Source organism: Leiobunum rupestre, chromosome 8, assembly GCF_980474605.1.
Source record: "Leiobunum rupestre chromosome 8, qqLeiRupe1.1.hap1, whole genome shotgun sequence".
NCBI lineage: Eukaryota > Metazoa > Arthropoda > Arachnida > Opiliones > Sclerosomatidae > Leiobunum > Leiobunum rupestre.
In genome coordinates, this window is record NC_143391.1 from 4,265,602 (window position 1) to 4,284,927 (window position 19,326).

General features: G+C 37.3%; 1 protein-coding gene across 3 annotated transcripts in view; it reads left to right on the forward strand.

The window, feature by feature from the left end:
* Rbfox1 (RNA-binding Fox protein 1) overlaps window positions 1-19,326 on the forward strand; it is a 211,923-nt gene that overhangs the window by 145,216 nt on the left and 47,381 nt on the right. For all 3 annotated transcript variants that reach the window (XM_090156942.1, XM_090156943.1, XM_090156944.1), the window contains exon 2: window positions 7,368-7,568. In XM_090156942.1, the coding sequence (XP_090013068.1) occupies window positions 7,368-7,568 (201 nt within the window). The remainder of the gene's footprint in view (window positions 1-7,367; window positions 7,569-19,326) is intronic.

Below are 19,326 nucleotides of genomic sequence, written 5' to 3' on the forward strand. Positions count from 1 at the left end.
GGAATCCATACCTCTACTTGGAATGCTTATCCTGCCGTATCGCGTATGGTAAGATCACTCTGACGGCTTTGACTCCGCCTACGAGATAAAAAATCCCCTTTGCGCGCGCTCCCCTCTCACGTTGTTGTTTGTTAAGATAACATAGTGACGTCAAAAGAACCGTCATCCCGACGAAAATCTGCCGCGATAAGCATTCCAAGTAGAGGTATGGATTCCTGGGAACGTACATAAATATTTACAAAATATGTTAAAAGATTTATCTATTTGCATATACCTAAAAAGAGTGTTTCCTTCTAAAAATATCTTTGTGTCTCTTAGCGACCCTAATTAGTTCTTTGTTTAATTAGCAGGACAAAAACATTTATTTTTAGTAATCTCTAAATATCTTGCGAGAATTTTATCAAATTTAATCTTACAGAGAAATTCTTAGAAATGTGTCTTTATTTCGTTATTCTCCAGTATACCACATTTATTTTAAAATAAGAAGCTCTTTGCATTAATTAAACTTGACTTTTCAATGAAGCTTAAAGAAGTAATTGCCGAGATGCGGGAAATGTATCGTATTTCATCTTACAGAAAGACCATTTCTCAAAAACAGATCTCAATTATAATTACGTTTCTCAGAACCATCTTTTTTATTTTGGTTTATCTCATTTTTTTAAAAATAAAGACGAAGGTCTTTGCGTTAATTAAACTTAATGAAGCGTAAACAAGTAATTAGTAAAAATAATTATCTTTTATTTTTAATTTTAAGGACTTCATCGAACCCTTTTCAACTTCAGTCCATGGTATTAAGTTGAAAAGCGTTCGATGGTGGGCTTACAACTATTTTTGAAATATCCTTTAGTAATCGACAAACTACTACAGGACTAGTAATGTTAGCATGTACATTTTGGTCCTATTACTGTCGCGACCAAAATTTAAGACAACGCGCAGCGCCACCCAGGGTAGTTTTTGGAATTTAAAAATTCGGTACAAGATGACAACCTCCATGGAAATGGAGCTTGAATTTTTAAAAGGGGAAAATTGCCCAGAAAAAATTACAATTTACTTAATACTTAACTTCAAACCATAGTTTAACTATTACTAAATATTTTTGCTTTTCTAGGTATTATTCAAAAAAGGTGGTTCTTTGCAAATCGAATGATAAACTAGATGATGTTTTACAAGGTCCAAAAAATTATAATTCAAAGAATCTCAATAAACCGTAATAACATTTTTTCGGTGCCACTACTAAAAATTAATTACCAACTCTTAAAATAACATTATCTTGTACTATATTTTTAACTCTCGATCATTACGCACCGGGGCGTAGCAGTCGAATAGGCCTAAGGTGGTGCTTGGGTATTAGCCTAGCTGATTATTATTATTTAATAGTGTGACAGTGTAAAGAAAAATCATCTATAGGGACTTAGTATAGTAATACTAGTCCTGTAATAGTTTGTCGATGGTGGAAATTTATTAAATCCCGTATCAAAGCATTCTGGAAGTTCCTTAAATTTAACGGAAATATTTCCAAATTCTCTCCAAAGATGGCGCCTTCGTACGTTGATTTAACGCGGCCGTAATGTAATGAAGGCCGCCTCAGTTTCGTCCGTTAATTGAGAGGGGGGGTTACGGCTTTTAGTCTAAGTTTCTTCTCATCCACGCGCTAATTACCGAATGCAAGAGAGAGACCTCTTTTTGTTCCTCGTTAAAAGTGGCGATATTGGGTGCGAGAAATATCCCCCCCCCCTATTAAACAGCGCCTCCCAACGGAAGAAATAAAATTACCACGACGCAAACAGTCTATATATGTGGGCTAAGCCGGAGCCTCCTTCGTAGTAAAATATTGCGGGCAGCCACTGGAGCTCAAGCTCATTTCACTTTATTTGCTTCTAGTCGCTGGTCGCCGCAGAATTCAAGAACAAACCACCCGGATTTCTTTTGTACGAAATCGGCTCCCGGGTGGCCCCCTAAAATTCCTCCGTCCTTATCTTCCCCCTCTTTAAATACCTCTCATCCCCCATCGTGTCCTTCCAGCCTCCGGATGAAATCTTCATCACGCTCCAGAACAATGCCATTTTGGACTCATTATCTCCTTACGCGCCCATCTCGACCCGACTGCGTTGACAACGGCGGGAATAAGGGTACACTCTATAGGCGGAGATTCGTCATATGCCCGACGAGTAATGTTGGAAGAATTTTCCGCGTCGATGAACTAGTTTTCTCGAACGTTCGCTAGATGGCGGTTATTATTATTTTTTGTTAAGTATACCTTTGTTGACCCAGCAAATGGGATTCTTCTCCAGTCTTTAAAAAAGTAGCCATCTTTGAAGTTGATAAGGAAATGGACGGGGGGGGGTGTCATTTTCAACTTGTCTAACCTTTCTTTAACCTATCCCGACAGGTTGGTGTTAAAATAGATCGCTAAGACTTCTCGCCTCGGTGCTTTCATCTGCTTTCCTATAACGGGTGCTTCGTTACCCCCTGCAACCGGTTTGCGCTTCTCCTCAATACGCCCCTGTATTGTAAGCTGGCGGGAATACATTCCGACTTTGGCTCTTTTATTTCGTATTAAAATCAAGATTTAAATCAAGTGGTTTTTTCTTAAATCGTTGATTTAAATCACAATTTATTTCAATGGGGAATAAAAAATGTTCAAAAAGGGTCTTAAGAAATTAAAATACATCTGATCAAACTAAAATATTAAATAGTTATTAAATTTAATTAAGATTTAATTAAGGATTATCTAAATTATAAAAGTAAAATATTCGTTAATTATACAATGAAACAGCCATAAATTATATGAAAATCAATGAAATCCAAAAATTTTATTCAAATCAAATTTTTTATTAGGAAAATCAAAAAAGTGCCAACCCTGAAAGTTAGGGAACTTTAAAACTGTTCCGAAAAGTCAGGTAATTTGAAAATGGTCCAGAAAATCAGGCAAATAAAATTTTGAAAGATGTTTTAAAAATACACAAAATATTTTGCAAGATTTTAGCTCAAATCTTTCATTTATTGTACGAAAGATGGTCAGGGAAAACCTGGAAAAGTCAGGGAAATTAATTCCGAAAATTTCGTACCAAACCCAGTTACAATACGCGGGTCAAGGGGCAACGAATCACCTTGTAGGTCACCGTGAGAATACTGGCCATTTTCTTTGTTTTAAATCATACGGGATAAAAATAAAAATTTAATTTACTTTAAAAAATTCAGATTTTTTTTATGAATTCTTAAAACACCCCCGATTTTTTTTATCCCTTTACTGGTGGAATTAAAATTTTTAACGCGCGCTTTTATTTAGAAGATGGAAGAAACTCATGAAATCGTTCGGAATCGCGTTTGTTCACCGTCCATTTCCAAAACGAACTTGAGAAAATTGAAGCGAAACACCAAATTGTTATTTTTTTATCCCAGTAAGTTCGTCTCCGTCTCCATGACGCGGATTATTGGGCGGAAAACTGCCAAAAAGGAGTTCACCTGACATAACGCTCCAAGTATAGATGATGGGGTAAAATCTTCTAGGGTTTATCTATTTCTAGACCGTCTGCTGACAGAGAGAGAGAGAGAGAGAGAGGAAAAAAGTTAGAATTTCCATGAAAGGCAAAGGGAAGTCTAGCGTGCATTTTTGGCCGTATCATCCCAAAAATGCGCTGGGGGCGCTGCGAGTCCGTTTTTGCAGATCTCGCTAGATGAATGATTTCGGTTCCGCGAGTAACCCTGCTACCCGGATTCTCATTTCGCTCCTTACACGTACGGTTTCGTTGCCGCTTATGGACCCCGGAGAACGTTGGAAGAGAAATATTTCTGCTTTTTTATTTTATTTTTTTGCTCGCGTGGATAGGAATATTTTAAACTTCTTTTCCTCTTCATCGGATAGAATTTCCGGTGAATTTTCTTTTTTGATCTCTTAATATTTGCATTTATTTTGGATAACAAAAACAAAGAATGGATTACCTGCGCAATATAGCGATTGTATTTGGGATATAGGTCTAGTTTTATTACAATTTTCTTTCCTTTATATTTGTTTCCCCGAAATTGAACCGTAATCGCTACAAAAATTACCGAACGATATACCAAAAAATTGATTTTTTGAAATTATATTTTCCATTCGAAAGTACGCTAATTTAGGCCCAAATGTGAGTACCAAAATATATGGAAAACCTTTAAAAATTAAGAGATTTTTAAATCGAAAGTTTAAACAGTTTTATTAATAAACAAATATAAAATAGTTTCAAATGGTCTGGCAAAATTGCGCGTTAGTAAGGTTGAGGAATTCTGAAATAAAATATTCATTTTAAGGCAGAGTATGTCTTGTAACGAAGCATCTATTTTAGCTAATGTGATTGACTCGAAAATTGTACCTTGGCGGAAACCAACTAAGATTAATACTTCTCTCATAAGAGAATTATTTACAAATTATATTATATTATACAAATTTGATATTCAGATAATTTAATTTAAAAGTTTATACTGATTTAAATTTAGAATTGAATTTGGATCAACTAGTTTCGATACGTATTTTATTAGGGAATAATTTGTCAACGTACTATTTTATTCGGCGTTTATTATTCTATAAATATATATAACATATAGAAGACCATTTCGAGGAATATCTTCTTAAGACTCTTTCTTTTTTAATATAAATTTATTTCTACACTTTAAGCTGGTATTTTATTATTCGGGGGATAAAGTTTCCGAAATGAAAATATATTTGATTTCCCATTGAAATAAATAAGTGTATTCTTGTGTTTATTTCTTTTTAGAAGTTTTATGATACGTATTAAAGAAATTTCTCGAATATCCCGGTACTAACTTAAGCAAAGGCCATCTTATTAAAATTTATATTTATTTTTAGGCGTTATTTAAACCAGTTGCAGTAGCAACTCTCCGCATTGCGGTTATTTACATTTAATATTATAGGATAGTTTTTTATTATTACATCGTTACGGTATATTAAATGCGACTTTTTCGACGAGAACCGGGAAGTTAAAACCTTTCTTAAAAACGTTAAAACCTTTCTTAAAAACGTTAAAACCTTTCTTAAAAACGTCAAAACCATTCTTAAAAACGTTAAAACCTTTCTTAAAAACGTTAAAACCTTTCTTAAAAACGTTAAAACCTTTCTTAAAAACGTTAAAACCTTTCTTAAAAACGTTAAAACCATTCTTAAAAACGTTAAATACGTGTTATCTTAGACTTATCCGGAAGGAAAAGTATTAGTGCCGTTCTAAAACTCTTATGTTGGGAAATGGTTTATAAGAAATACCTTTGTTGTTGTCACATAAACCCCTTCCTTTATAGATAAGTACATATGCATTTGAAATTTTTACGTCGTAAAATATTTGAAATTTCTATCATTTTTATAAAATTAAATACTGTATGATTCCTCTATTTCCCTCGTTGGAACTTAGCTTTTCGAAGTACTTGTGTCACTTTTACGGCCTAGATAGTAACGTTTCTAGCAGGGTTGGCACTTTTAAAAAATCTGATCTAAATAAAAAATATCGATTGATTGGATTTTTATACAAAAAAATCAAATCAATCAATATTTTTTATTTAAATCGGATTTTTTTTATTTTATTGAAATTATTGATTTATATACCATTAATGGCTTTAATTAATTGAATTGAATTACTATTTAATATTTTAGTTTGCTCAGATTTTTCAAGTTTTTTAATTTTCATTCTTACATGGTATTATTTAAATCCCCTTTCCATAAACATTTGTTAAGGTTAACGGTAATAGTTAGTGTAGGGAGCTGTTGGCTCGCGTGTCACGAAGGGCATTGTAACCCAACCACGTGACTTAAAGGCAATAAAAGTCGTTTGCTGACTGGGGCCTAACTTATTATTATATGTATTATTTACTTGTGCTTAAACTTAATCACAAATTATATTTTAGTTATATTTTTTTATAGAATAGTAATATTTTAATCGCATTTACGAAATTGACTGTATTTCGTACTCCATTTCAATGTTTCTTCGAAACAGACGTATGTACCAACTTTATCTGCGAGTTTCCTTTCTCGGTTTTTCTTGGGAACTTCTATCGTAGTAGTTCTGAATCGCCGCTCTAAGCGGGCATTTTTGTCCGAATGGCACGATCTTCGCGGCTTTTCTTAATCAAGTCTCTTTCTCCTCCCATATCGACTTGGTACTTAATGAAGTCTGGCGCAACTTCTCCACCTGAACGCCTGACCCGCTCTTTTACGATCTCCTCCCGTATCGACTCGATAGCGTTGCGATGGGAGAATGCTTTCTGAACCGCGGTTTTACGAGGCGAAAGCGAAATTGTCAATGGCAATGGACGTCGCTTGTTTTTTTGCACTCTGACGACTAAAGGAGAGACAATAAAAGGTCTCTGTAATTACGTTTCAGCCTGTGAAAGAAACCGGATTTGGAAATAACGCCGAAATCCCCGCATTAGCCTTATCGCTATTATCGCTCTATTTACTAAAACTCTTTATTTCGCTTAAGCCTATTTATACAGTCAAGAACCTACTTGAGGGTACTGAGAACGTACCAGTCCAGCTTCTACCTACTCTTTCAAGGGTCCGTTCCCCCTTAATAGTATAGGACCATATTTCTTTTCTCTTTAGAGAAATCGTTTAAAATTAGGTACGATTTCACTTTGAGTTTAATTCTGGAAATTAATTAATTAATTCCGAAGATTAATGAATTAATTTCAAATTTAATGAATTGATTCCGGAATTTAATGAATTGATTCCGGAATTTAATGAATTGATTCCGGAATTTAATGAATTATTTCCGGAATTGAATGAATTAATTTCGGGATTTAATGAATTAATTCTGGAAATTAATTAATTAATTCCGAAGATTAATGAATTAATTTCAAATTTAATGAATTGATTCCGGAATTTAATGAATTGATTCCGGAATTTAATGAATATATTCCGGAAATTAATGAATTATTTCCGGAATTGAATGAATTAATTTCGGGATTTAATGAATTAATTCTGGAAATTAATTAAAAACAATTTAACAGTTTAATTATTTTATTTTAAAATAAAAAACGAAATATTCTGGCACAATTAAAAGCTTAATGATTAAAACTCTACCCCTATTTCGGTAGCCTTTATGGTTCCATTGTCAAGAGTGAATTTTAAAATAATTATTTTGCGCAAATTTAAGCTAATTTTAAATAATTAATTTAATCAGTCATAAATAGCAAAGTAGTTAGTGGATTCTTAAGAATAATATTTCTGTAAATCGCAAATTTCATTCCGACCTAGGTAGGACATCTGGCTTTTATGAATTGGTCTACTAGTACGTTCTTAGTTAACCTAAATAAGTTATTTATAATCTATAAGAATATCAAAATGTCGTATTGACGAAATTGTGTGTTTTTTTTAATTGCAGCACATGGTGCAAACTCAGATGACATCTTCGTACGGTCAATACGCTCAGAACGGCGCTGATCACCAAGGTCAAAACGTAGCTAGCGGTGGCGCCCCGGTCGTCGGTCAAGCGTGCCGGCCAGACGTCAAAGACCCCAACAACGCCGCTCTGCTTTACGGAGGAGCACCCATCGTCACAGCCAACGGAGTCGAACAACAAACAGTAAGAAGACAGTTAACTTATACACCCCGCGGGCCCGACCACCTTCCCTTCGTTAATTCCATAGCCTGGTTTGGATTAGCCAGCCCGACTGCCATTGGCCAAACAGTGGATTGAGCCGATTCGGCCCGACCTTTAGCTTTCGAATCAAATGGGTTCCCCCTTCGGCCTAAGAGTATATTTGTCTCGCCTTGTCGTCTGATCTGGACATTAACGATCCTTCAATCGCCCTCTCCGTACACTTTGTAAAATTCGATATTTATTTCCCGTTAGTGACGCCATAACTCAGCGACTATTTTTTACAAAAGCTAAGTTCGCGCTTGACTTACCCCTAAAATCGATTTGTTTTAGATAACTAGTTTTCAAAAGCAGCGTAAGAAATTGTGTTGGTTCGGGTCGATTTGTTTTAGATAACTAGTTTTCAAAAGCAGCGTAAGAAATTGTGTTGGTTCGGGTCGATTTGTTTTAGATAACTAGTTTTCAAAAGCAGCGTAAGAAATTGTGTTGGTTCGGGGAAGTCAAATTGCTCGTATTTTCAAAAATAATGGGAATAAAATTCCTAATTATGTCAAATAATATTACTGTATGTATAGTAAACATGATTAACTAATGGTTTTGGGATACATTTGAGTATTCTCAAAATTCCGGTGATAATTCGAAATGGCGTTAAGCCTTGGCAATAAGTGAACCGGGGTGAAGCGATTACGCGTGTGTGAACCAAGACACTTTGGAGATCACAGCAAAATGTGAAAATGATATTTCCTCAATCAGGGGCGTATTAACCAATAGGCTAAGTAGGTTAGGGACCCGGAACATTTTTCAAAAGGTTGGCCCGGGGACGAGGTTAGAGCAATGTCAGAGGGCCCATAATAAAGCTCGAGTCTAGGGTCCTGGTTCGTTTTCCAAAAGTGTGGGGTACCATAACAGGGCTGCCACACGTCAGGGAATTTAAAAATGGGCCTAAAAAGTCATTGAAATGTCAGGGAATTTTAAGAATTGGTATAAATTCAGGGAATTCAATTTTATCGGGGCCCTTTTTGAAGGTAATTTAACTCTAGATGTATGGCAAATTCCACGTTTATCATTTATTTCCTTGAATGTTTGGCTAATTTTTTCAACATTGCAATAACCTTTTTACTGAAATATAAGTCCATCTAAATTTATTAACTTCTGATAAAAGTAAAATATTAAAGAAACATTTTGGCCTTTATAAGTCACTGAAAATCTCTTAAAATGGTCAGGGAAAACAGGGAATTTGAATCTGAAATTTTTTTGCCAACCGTGCATAATAAAGCTCAAGTATATGGGCCCCTTTTATTCTTAATCCGCCAATGTTCTTAATTCTTACCGTCCTCGGCCCTTATAACAACATTGGGCCCTAATAATATCATAGCTCGCATTGGAAAAGTTACGCCACTGATCGCCAATAGCTCCATCTATCGACCGAAATTATCAGTTCTCTCTTTTATTTTGGTAAATCTTTGACCTCCGCGGTCAAATCCCTCCGTGTGAAGGCTGTGATTTGGTTTTATGGCAAACAGCCAGAAGCCCCCGATAGGTTGAGGTTAGAATTTCGTTCCGGAGATGGCTGTGCTGTTAATTTAACGCGTATATTGGCAAACCCAATTTCGGTGGGTTACCCCTTCCCTTCTTTGGCGGGCAAGGTAATTGCTTTCGTACAAATTGTCTGGTCGAGTCCATCTTCTCTTCGCCACCCCCATTTGGCCCTTGTCTCGTATTTTTAACTCGGGGTGACTTCCGTCTCTTAACGGCCCCGAACCCCTTTAAACTCTGGCGCCGCTGTTGAAAGAACGCCTTTAAAAATACAGGGTGTTTCGAAAGGTTATGCCAAAATTTGAAGCAGTTGTAGGGGGTGAGTTGAGAAGTATGCGTGGTTTTGTCCCATTTCCCTACGGTGAGTTAAAAGAGCGCCAGAGAGCTTCAAAGTGTGGCCTACTAGCCCCTGGAAGTTGGCTGCAACGAGCCCAAAATTAAGCAACGGGGAAACGCGAACATTAAGGTTTGGGTTCGTGTGATAGGTAAAAAAGGACTTAGTAAACAAATCGAAGTAACCAGCGTAAACAGCATTTTAAGTCGTGATAAACCCCGATTTCTCATCACGTTCAAACCGCAACAATGGAGTTCACTTCGGAAGAACTGGTGGATATTCATTTCGTGTATGGACCAGCGGATGGCAATGCTTTGGCTGCTCAACATCTCTACCAGGAAAGGTACCCGAACCGGCGCATCCCCGTGCTTGTTGCAACCTACTTCCAGGGGCTAGTAGGCCACACTTTGAAGCTCTGTGGCGCTCTTTTAACTCATCGTAGGGAAATGGGGAAAATCAGGCATACTTCTCAACTCCTTTTGAAACACCCTGTATAAGTCTAAAAGCCTCGCCACGTTTTGGAAGTATTGTTTCGCGCTTAACCTTGCCATTGTACCCTTGGAAAAAGGTCGTTTCCCGACTGCGATCTTAAACGCTCGCAGACTTCACCCACCCCAGCAGACTTCGTTCGAACTTCAGCGCGTAACCTCGTGGTGGATTGGTAAAAGCTTTCTGTAATTGTAAGGGCGGGGGTGTGGGGAAGCGTGAGCCGTGGAGTGCGGGTCTCGAATGGGACCTTCCGAGAGATTTTACGCGCTGACGCAATGAGACAATCTCGCGTTTGGGGCCATCTCTGCTCCGACCGGAAATGAATCGGCGGCAGCGAGCTTCCGCTCCTCAAATCGGCGCTCGCGATGCCATCCTGTTCCCGCCGTACGCGCTTGTCCTTTCCCATTGCGATGGCTAAGAAGGAAATTTGTGTTACTACTATTTACGTTCACCATCGCCGCTCGAAATTCCGAATGACGCAGTCACCCTCAATCTCTTTTTTTCTTCTTTTCCTTTCTTTCGGGGAGAAACGGAAGTGGTCCGCGCAAAGCGTTGTCGTCACCGGAAGTCGATTTTTATCCTTCAACTCTTTCCTTCTCTTTTAATAGCGGGATGACAGTAACCTTTAATTTTCTTCAACTCGACCGAAAACATTTATTTTATAGACTTTGATAATTTAATAAAAAAAAAGGTTCAGGGTTGCCGCAGTACCCGGAAAAGTCAGGGAATTTAAAAAATGCGTCTGAAATTCAGGGGAAAGTAGAGGAATTTAAAAAATGCGTCTGAAAATCCGGCGAAAGTCGGGGAATTTTATAAATGCGTCTGAAAATCCGGGGAAAGTCGGGGAATTTCCAAAATGCGTCTGAAATTTAGGGGAAAGTCGGGGAATTTCAAAAATGCGCCTGAAATTTAGGGGAAAGTAGGGGAATTTCAAAAATGCGTCTGAAATTTAGGGGAAAGTCGGGGAATTTCAAAAATGCGTCTGAAATTTAGGGGAAAGTCGGGGAATTTCAAAAATGCGTCTGAAATTTAGGGGAAAGTCGGGGAATTTCAAAAATGCGCCTGAAATTTAGGGGAAAGTCGGGGAATTTCAAAAATGCGTCTGAAATTTAGGGGAAAGTAGGGGAATTTCAAAAATGCGTCTGAAATTTAGGGGAAAGTCGGGGAATTTCAAAAATGCGTCTGAAATTTAGGGGAAAGTCGAGGAATTTCAAAAATGCGTCTGAAATTTAGGGGAAAGTCGGGGAATTTCAAAAATGCGTCTGAAATTTAGGGGAAAGTCGGGGAATTTCAAAAATGAGTCTGAAATTCCGGGGAAAGTCCGGGAATTTAATTTAGGTTGTAAATTGACCACTTTTACTGAAATATAGGTTAAAAATTGGAAAATATTGGTTTAAAAAGTCACGGTTAAATTATCTGGAGATGAACAGGGATTTTGAGTCTGTGGCAACCGTTGGGATTATGTAGCCTTTTTTAAAATAACTTTCAACTATTGGTCTAAAAATTTGCTTCGAAATATACCTTAATCATAATGACAGGTTGTTAAATGTACCGGTATTTAGTTTTCTGTCCAATAGAACTCGCAAGGCTTTCGATGGTGCCACAATTAATATAACCATAGACTAAGAAAGGTTTCACAAGGACATTTCGCGCGCGAATTTAGGACCGTGTAAAGTCTCAGCACGGGAGGGCGCCACGTATATCAAAATGCTGGTGCGAACCAAATTCGAAGGACTCAAATATTATTCTTATTAGCACGTGTTTTAGAAATCAGATGTGATACACGTGAGGTACTATATGGGTTTGAAAATAATATGCACGTGATCACCACTTTCTTAAAAATCCGCTGGGCGCGCGGCCGTTCGCACCATTAACGAAGTCGGGGGGTCTCGCGCCGCCGGTTATACAGGAAAAAGCTAAGGGGGGTCACACGCGAAATGTCCTTGTGAAACCTTTCTTAGTCTATGATATAACACCGTGTAATTCCGAAATGGTTCTATAAAATCCTATAATTAAATTTGTATCCTATAATTCCTTCATTTTTCGCGTAATGGTTGAAAGCAAACATGAATTGATATTCCTTTCGACGATTTTTCCCCTGTACAAACTTTTCCAAATCGAAAATTTAAATTTTAGAAATATATTTATTTTTATATTCCTTTATATTTTTGTAAAATATTGCGTATCCTTTCCTATCGCTCACTTCTCCCTGAACACCGGTGCATTGCGTGTCGAACACTTCTACAGGCGTTCTGACCTAATTTTGACCTACTTTATCTGATACTCGAAATTAAAATCGGGGCCGTAAATGACGTTCTAAAACGTCGTTCGGGTGAAATATTACCCCGAGTAGTCGGTATCACTTAAGCGCGAAAGGTGTTAATTCACCGACCGCTTTCTCGAACGTCGTTAGACTACTTAATGTTTGTTAAAATTCGAAAATTTTTGGAAAAGTTCGTGGTTCCTCTTAAGAATATCGGCAACAGTGCGCGAGTTCCGTCCGCTGACGCGTAAAAGGAGCCGTCCTTTACAGCTACTCTTTCCCGTCGATAAACGGCCCTTCTTTTGCCCCCGTCCATTATCTTCAATCATCATTCGGTATATTTCACCGACAAACACACTCTTCCGACTCTCGAGCGCGCGTGGCCGTTGTACAAAGGCTTAATGTCCCATCCCAAATCGTGTTCCCAAACTGCCCCTTCTCTTCCACCCTAAGCGCGGATCTTCTTTACGTCCCCATCGCCAGGGATATACGGAAGAGGCTGCGTGATTCCTCATTAGATAACTAGAGAGACCGATGACGGTGAAAGCCGCGTAACGTAGCTGTCAAATTTTCTCAAAACCACCAATTCTAGATAGAAATTGATGAAATCGGAGTTAAAAGAATAAGGACCGAAGAAATGACACGGAAAAAGTCTAGAAAACTTTTAGAAGGAAAAAAACTTTAAACCGTAATTTCTTTTCCACCGAGCATCATTTCTTATACGAGGCCAATTTTCGGCGAAGTTCAAATAAAATAAAGAAAAAGTTATAGGACCATCCCTCGATCCTCTTAAAAGAACTTATAGATTACTTTGAGAAGACGAAAAAATGTATGTGGTTTCTTTAGCAAATTTAGTTCTCATTGTCTCCATATAAATTTGAGCGAAAAAGTGTAAGGGGTTGTCCATAAATAAATTGCAGAGTTCGAACTGAAAGGTGACAATTTCTGGGGGAAATCGTTAAAAAAACGTTCAAACTTTTACAAAGATGGGTGAAGTAAGTATTTTAGACGTAGGAAACCGTAGCGGAAAACCTACGCCGTCATGTAGGAACGGGCCCTTAGGTACGGAGACAACCCGAATTGACTGAGATGTCGGATTGCGTTTCGTCCGATTTTTTTCACCAGTTAAAAAAATAAAAGAGGGATGGTTTCGGCGTCACTGACACCCGAGATTGACACGTTCTTTACCAAATTTCGTGTATTTTATTCCGCGCTTCGAAACGTACTGGCCGGGGGGGGGGGGGGATTTCTTTTCTTAGCTGCCGAATTTACTTTCCGTATCACGTTCTATCTTTCATATTCGATGGGAGGATTTTTACTCCTTCCGCGCATCATTTTTTCTTTCCTTCAGTGATGGGCGCGTTCCTCTCATTTTGAGCGAAATTGAGCTGTAAAATATCTTTTTAAAGGAACGTAAAAGGAGGAGCTGAATTTTTAACCGCTCAAAAAAGGGCGAAGATTTCACCGCTCCATGCTCAATAAAGAGCGAAACTTTTACCACTCGGAAAGGAGCTAAAATTTCGCCTCTCAATACAGAGCGAAACATCTACCGCTCAGAAAGGAGCTAAACTTTTACCCCCCAGAAAGGAGCGAATATTTCGCCTCTCAATACAGAGCGAAACATCTACCGCTAAGAAAGGAGCTAAACATTTACCCCCCAGAAAGGAGCGAATATTTCGCCTCTCAATAAAGAGCGAAACATCTACCGCTTAGAAAGGAGCTAAACTTTTACCCCCCAGAAAGGAGCGAATATTTCGCCGCTCAATAGAGAGCGAAACTTTTACCGCTCAGAAATGAGCGAAGTTTTCGCCTCTCAATAAAGAGCAAAACATTTACCGCTCAGAAAATAGAGGAGCGAAAATTTCGTGACAGCAAGCGAATATCACGCGAGGGAGCGCGAGCGGTGCTTGAGCGGAGCGGTTCTTTAAACAAAAGTGCCCATCCCTGCTTTCCTTATTCCTTATCCGTATCCATCTTTCTTTAGCAGCCTTGGATTATTTACTCGCTCCCAGATCCCACCGGAATTGTTCGCTTTCATTACGTGTATTTCTCCACGATGACTTTCTGCGGGATTTTGTTTTTTGCAATTTTTTTATTTATTTTTATTTTGAAAGGAATCGGCGATGGGCGGAATTGTTCTTTGAAGTTTTACTTTTCCACCTTCTAAATCTGGGAATTAACTGAGGGAATTGGAATTGGGTTTTATATCCGCGTACACCGTGGTCCTTTTATCTCGTCACTTCTTCTGGAAATTGCCATTAATTCCCAAAGCTTCATTATTTCTTAATTTCTCCAAATGGAGTTTATCAACCGTGCGCCATTTGAGTGGTCGGGTATTTATGTTATTTTATCTTTATTTTTTTACATTTTAGATAAAAGGGGGGACTCTAAAAATAAATCAACATTTAAGTTTTAGAAAACCATCGATTTATTCCGTTGCCTCTACTTGGAATGCTTATCGAGGCAGATTTTTGTCTCGATGTGGCTGACGGTTTTTTCGACGTCATTATGTTAACTTAAACAACAACGTGAGAGGGGAGTGCGCGCAGAGGGGATTTTTTTATCTCGTAGGCGAGGCCAAAGCCGTCAGAGTAATCTTACCATACGCGATACGGCAGGATAAGCATTCCAAGTAGAGGTATGGATTCCTGGCTAATGTTATGCAGCGCCACCTTTAATCTAAAACATTTCAATTAAAGTTTTACTATACATAGGTATATTATCTATAATTCAAATTCAAAAGGTGTTTATTGTCTGTAAAATAACATGTTTGCAAACTTTTTACAATTTTATTTATTATTATCTATTGATATTCGAAGTTAAATAAATATCTTAATTTTGTTATATTTTTTCTAATATTACATTTCCCAAAGTTTCCATCTTGGTAAAGTAAAAAGTGAAACATTTAAAAATTAAACTGCGTAAAAAACCTGGAAAAGTCAGGAAATTTGTAAATGACCCTAAAAAATCCCGCAAATAAATTTTTGAACATTGTTTTATAACTACATTAAATTTTAAATCAAACCATTCATTTATTCTACAAAAATGGTCTGGGAAATTCATTCTGGAATTTTCTTCAAACCCTGTTATTAATATATTTTAAGCAGTATCGGGATAAAGGGGTTTTCCCTCTCGTTCTTCGGCTCCCCCTTTCGATAGAAACTTGTAGATGTTAACGGTAATAGTGAGTGTATAGAGCTGTTGAGTCGCGTGGCATGAAGGGCTTGTCACCACCCGCCTACGGGTTGTAACCCGGCCATCTGAATTAATGGCATTAAAAGTCTCTAGCTGACTTGGGCCTAGGGTGGTAATACCTTAAAGGGAATATAACCTCAAGTATTTGGTGTGGAACACCAACGTTTGCGGGTCTGGCTGCTCTGGCCTTTGGCTTTAGAAATGTTTGGCGCCACTGTACAGGGAAATTGGAAAATTGAAGGGGTCTTCCATTAATATTGCTTTGCAGGTTATATTCCCTTTAAGTATTAGCCTAGCTGTTTATTATTATTATATAGATACTTCTTTCAAAATGTTTAATGCATTATTTACGTTTCTCGATTTAGCAAAACCGAATTACCATATATTTTCGTACAGTAATTAGAATGAATTCCGCGGAGAGTAGCCGATAAAAATATAATTCGAAATTTTAGTCGTAGGGTTTAAAGGCCGTTTATTTTCCTTTCTTTATTCGGTACACGCCACTATTTTTCTTAGTCGAATAGTTTTGATAAAGTTTCTCGAAATGTATGGACAACCCTTAATTCCCTGTAGTGAATCCCGCGTTCTGTGGAGCCAATATTGTGTTGATTGGACGCCTAGGGGCCGTTTTCGGTTATATCAAGAACTTACTTAGGTTCATAAGAACGTACGAGTTCGCATTATCTCTTGCACGCTCCTTTATCAATCGGAAACCAATTTTAACACCATCTGTCGTACGAACTTTTTTAATTATTTTTAACAGGATTGCCACACGTCAAGGAAAAGTCAGGGAATTTAAAAATGGGCTTAAAAGGTTAGGGAAATGTCAGGGATTTCAATTTTATCTTGCCACTTTTTTAAAGGTAATTTAACTCTAGATGTATGACAAATTCCACGATTATCATTTATTTCCTTGAATGTTTGGCTAATTTTATCAACATTGCAATGGTCTTTTTACTGAAATATAAGTTCATCTAAATTTATTAACTTCTGATAAAAGTAAAATATAAAAGAAAAATTTTGGCCTTAATAAGTCAGGGAAAATCTGTTAAAATGGTCAGGGAAAACAGGGAATAGTCATGGAATTTGAATCTGAAAATTTTGTGGCAACCCTGTTTAAGAAAATGTGTATAATTTATCTTATAATTAATTACTTAATTTATCTCGCGCAACTTTAATAAAAGCTGAATTTAACGAATTCCGTGAAAGATGACCTTCAATTGGAATTTAATTAATTTAAATAAAAATAAATAGTTGCTTGGTTCGCTATCCGAGAAAATATATTTCCAGGGTTCATACAGACCTGGAAAACCTTGAAATCCTGGCAATATCAAGGAATTAGATTGTAAAAATAAAAAAGGGAAATTTATGGGGGTTCAGAAAAGAGTAATAATTTACATCAATAAGTTTTTCTATTTGAATTATTGACCTTTTCACTTCTGTCATATTAAATAATATGGAACCAATTTAGTATAAATGTCAAATGAGAAACCCTATACCTCTTCATGAAAAGATGGTTTAAGTTAGCAAAGACGGAGTTACACTAGATGATCTTTGGATGTTTCAAACACTTATAAGTTATCTTAAAACATTAGGCGCTCTTGCATCTGGAAAAATCATAGGTTATTCGTTTGTTCTCCAGGGTTCGTACACGACCTGGAACACATGGTAAAGTCGGGGAATTTTGAAATGTTTACAAGGGGTCAGGGAAAAGTCAGGGAATTTTAAAATCACCCAAAAAAAATCGGTCGAATAAATTTTTAAAAATACATAATGAATATTTTTCAAGATTTTATCTAAAAAAATTCATTTATTCTACAAAAATGGTCAGGGAAAATTTGGCAATTTGGTCAGGGAAAACCTGGAATTGTCTGGGAATTTAATTGCGGAAATTTGGTACGAACCCTATTCTCGAAAACCTAAATACGTTCCTGATTGAATATATTCATAGAACCGGGAAATAAAGGATCCCTTCTTTTAATTTCGGAGCGCCCCCTTCAGTTTATACACGAAAGTTCTCGAAATCAATAGCGTGTAGAATTTTGAATACTTAACGAATAAACCTCTTATAATTAGCATTTCCAAAAGGATCCTCTTTCGAGATTCAAATTCGTGGAATATTCATGAGCGAGCTCTCTTTCTCTGTCGATGCTCTCCCGCGGGATTTCTGGCGCGTTCCGAAGTAACGAGAAACCGCTAGTCCTTCAATCGGGGAATCTGTTTCGACTTCGGGCCTCTCCACTCTGCTCGATTGATATCGGTGGTGTTTCCCTCTTTATCATTTATTAATTGCGAGTTTGCAAAACTCCAGGTTCGCGTAAGATTACTCTTCGTCTAATTTGACCGCTGAATATTTGAAAAGGGGAAGGCTTAGTTTCGTCCACTGTGTACTCGAGAGCGGAGGTACGTGCAACCAAGAATCCATTAACGTGGAGCCGAATCCATTACCAAAGCGTATCTATGACGACCAACGCTAGTTCCGCGAATCATCTCGAAATTGTATCGTCAACACGGTATATTTGACCTTTTCATCGCCATTTCTTGCATTTCACTTATAAAGATAGCGTAAGTAACAACGGAAGTGTGTAGTATATATTTTAGATATAATAAATCAGGGTTCATACCTGTGGTGTAGCCAGGATTTTGTTTCGGGGAGAGGGGGGCACACCATTAAAAAATGTTTAAAGGGGAACGGTCAAGCTTTAACCAGTTACATAGCCCTATAGCCCGTTAAAAACTAAAATTTATGGCGAAAATATTAAGTGGTTAATTTTTAATAAAATAAATAAATTTCGGGAAATTGAAAAGCGCGCGTCCGCCGCGACACCTGGCGAGAAGTCGGTGAGACAGTAAAACCACATAAAGCACGCGCTGTTGAAGACGCGAAAGATTTGTTTTGCACGCGCGGCGCGTTTCATTTATGCGAGACCTAAGCCAAAATTGCGCGATTTCAAAAGTTAGGATAGTTCGCAAATCTCTCACTAAGATGCTGCTGGCGCTGGCGATACACCTTAAGATGGCGGCGAAAATTCAAACCCAAATACTGGGCGTTATTTCGCGTTTCAACTTTTTAGGCCAAAAACTATTTTTTCAAGACAAAATAAGGTACGTGTAAGTATATTGAACGTCTTGTTGATCTTTTGAAATGCAAATAAGGCGATATTTGGAAAAGCTTGGCCGTTCCCCTTAAAAAAATATTTGTATGTAGGACCAATTAGGGGGGCATGTTCCCCTGTGCCCCCCTCTGGCTACGCCACTGGTTCATACAGACCTGGAAATCCGGGATATATCAGGGAAGTAGATAGTCGACAGAAAAGTCGGGGAAATTCCCATTATTTTATAAAAATCAAATAAATTAGTGAAATTTTGAGTCTAAAATATAATTGTTTGAGACATAACCTCAATAAAAATTTAGGCTAATCTTATAATTTTAAAACATTGGATGCCCTTGCAACTGGAAATATCAGGGAAATAGGTTTGCCAATATTGTTATGAACCCTGTATAATAATGTCTTAAATTATTACAACCGAACAAATTTATTTATTTATTTCAGGGTTTTAAAAAGCCCAAACCCATCGGGTTTTATAAAAATGTAGGCTAACAAGTTAACATTAAAAAAATCGGCGTAATTCGACTCGATATTAATAAAATTTAAGACATTTCTAGTAAAATCTATGAACCATTTATTTAGTGGCTTCATTCCAACACAGATGGCCCTAGGTTTAAATAAATCCGATACCGAGGGCGAGGCTTTGGCAGCTCTAAACCCACACGTTATTCCTCCAAGTCTATCCGCTTGAAAAGGGACTTCACTCGTGCATTTTAATTGTGTTTAATTTTAAATAAATGCAAATATACCATAAGGTATCCGTCGTTATAAATGTATTTCAATTTTAATTATTATATGATTCTGGTAATCCCGAAG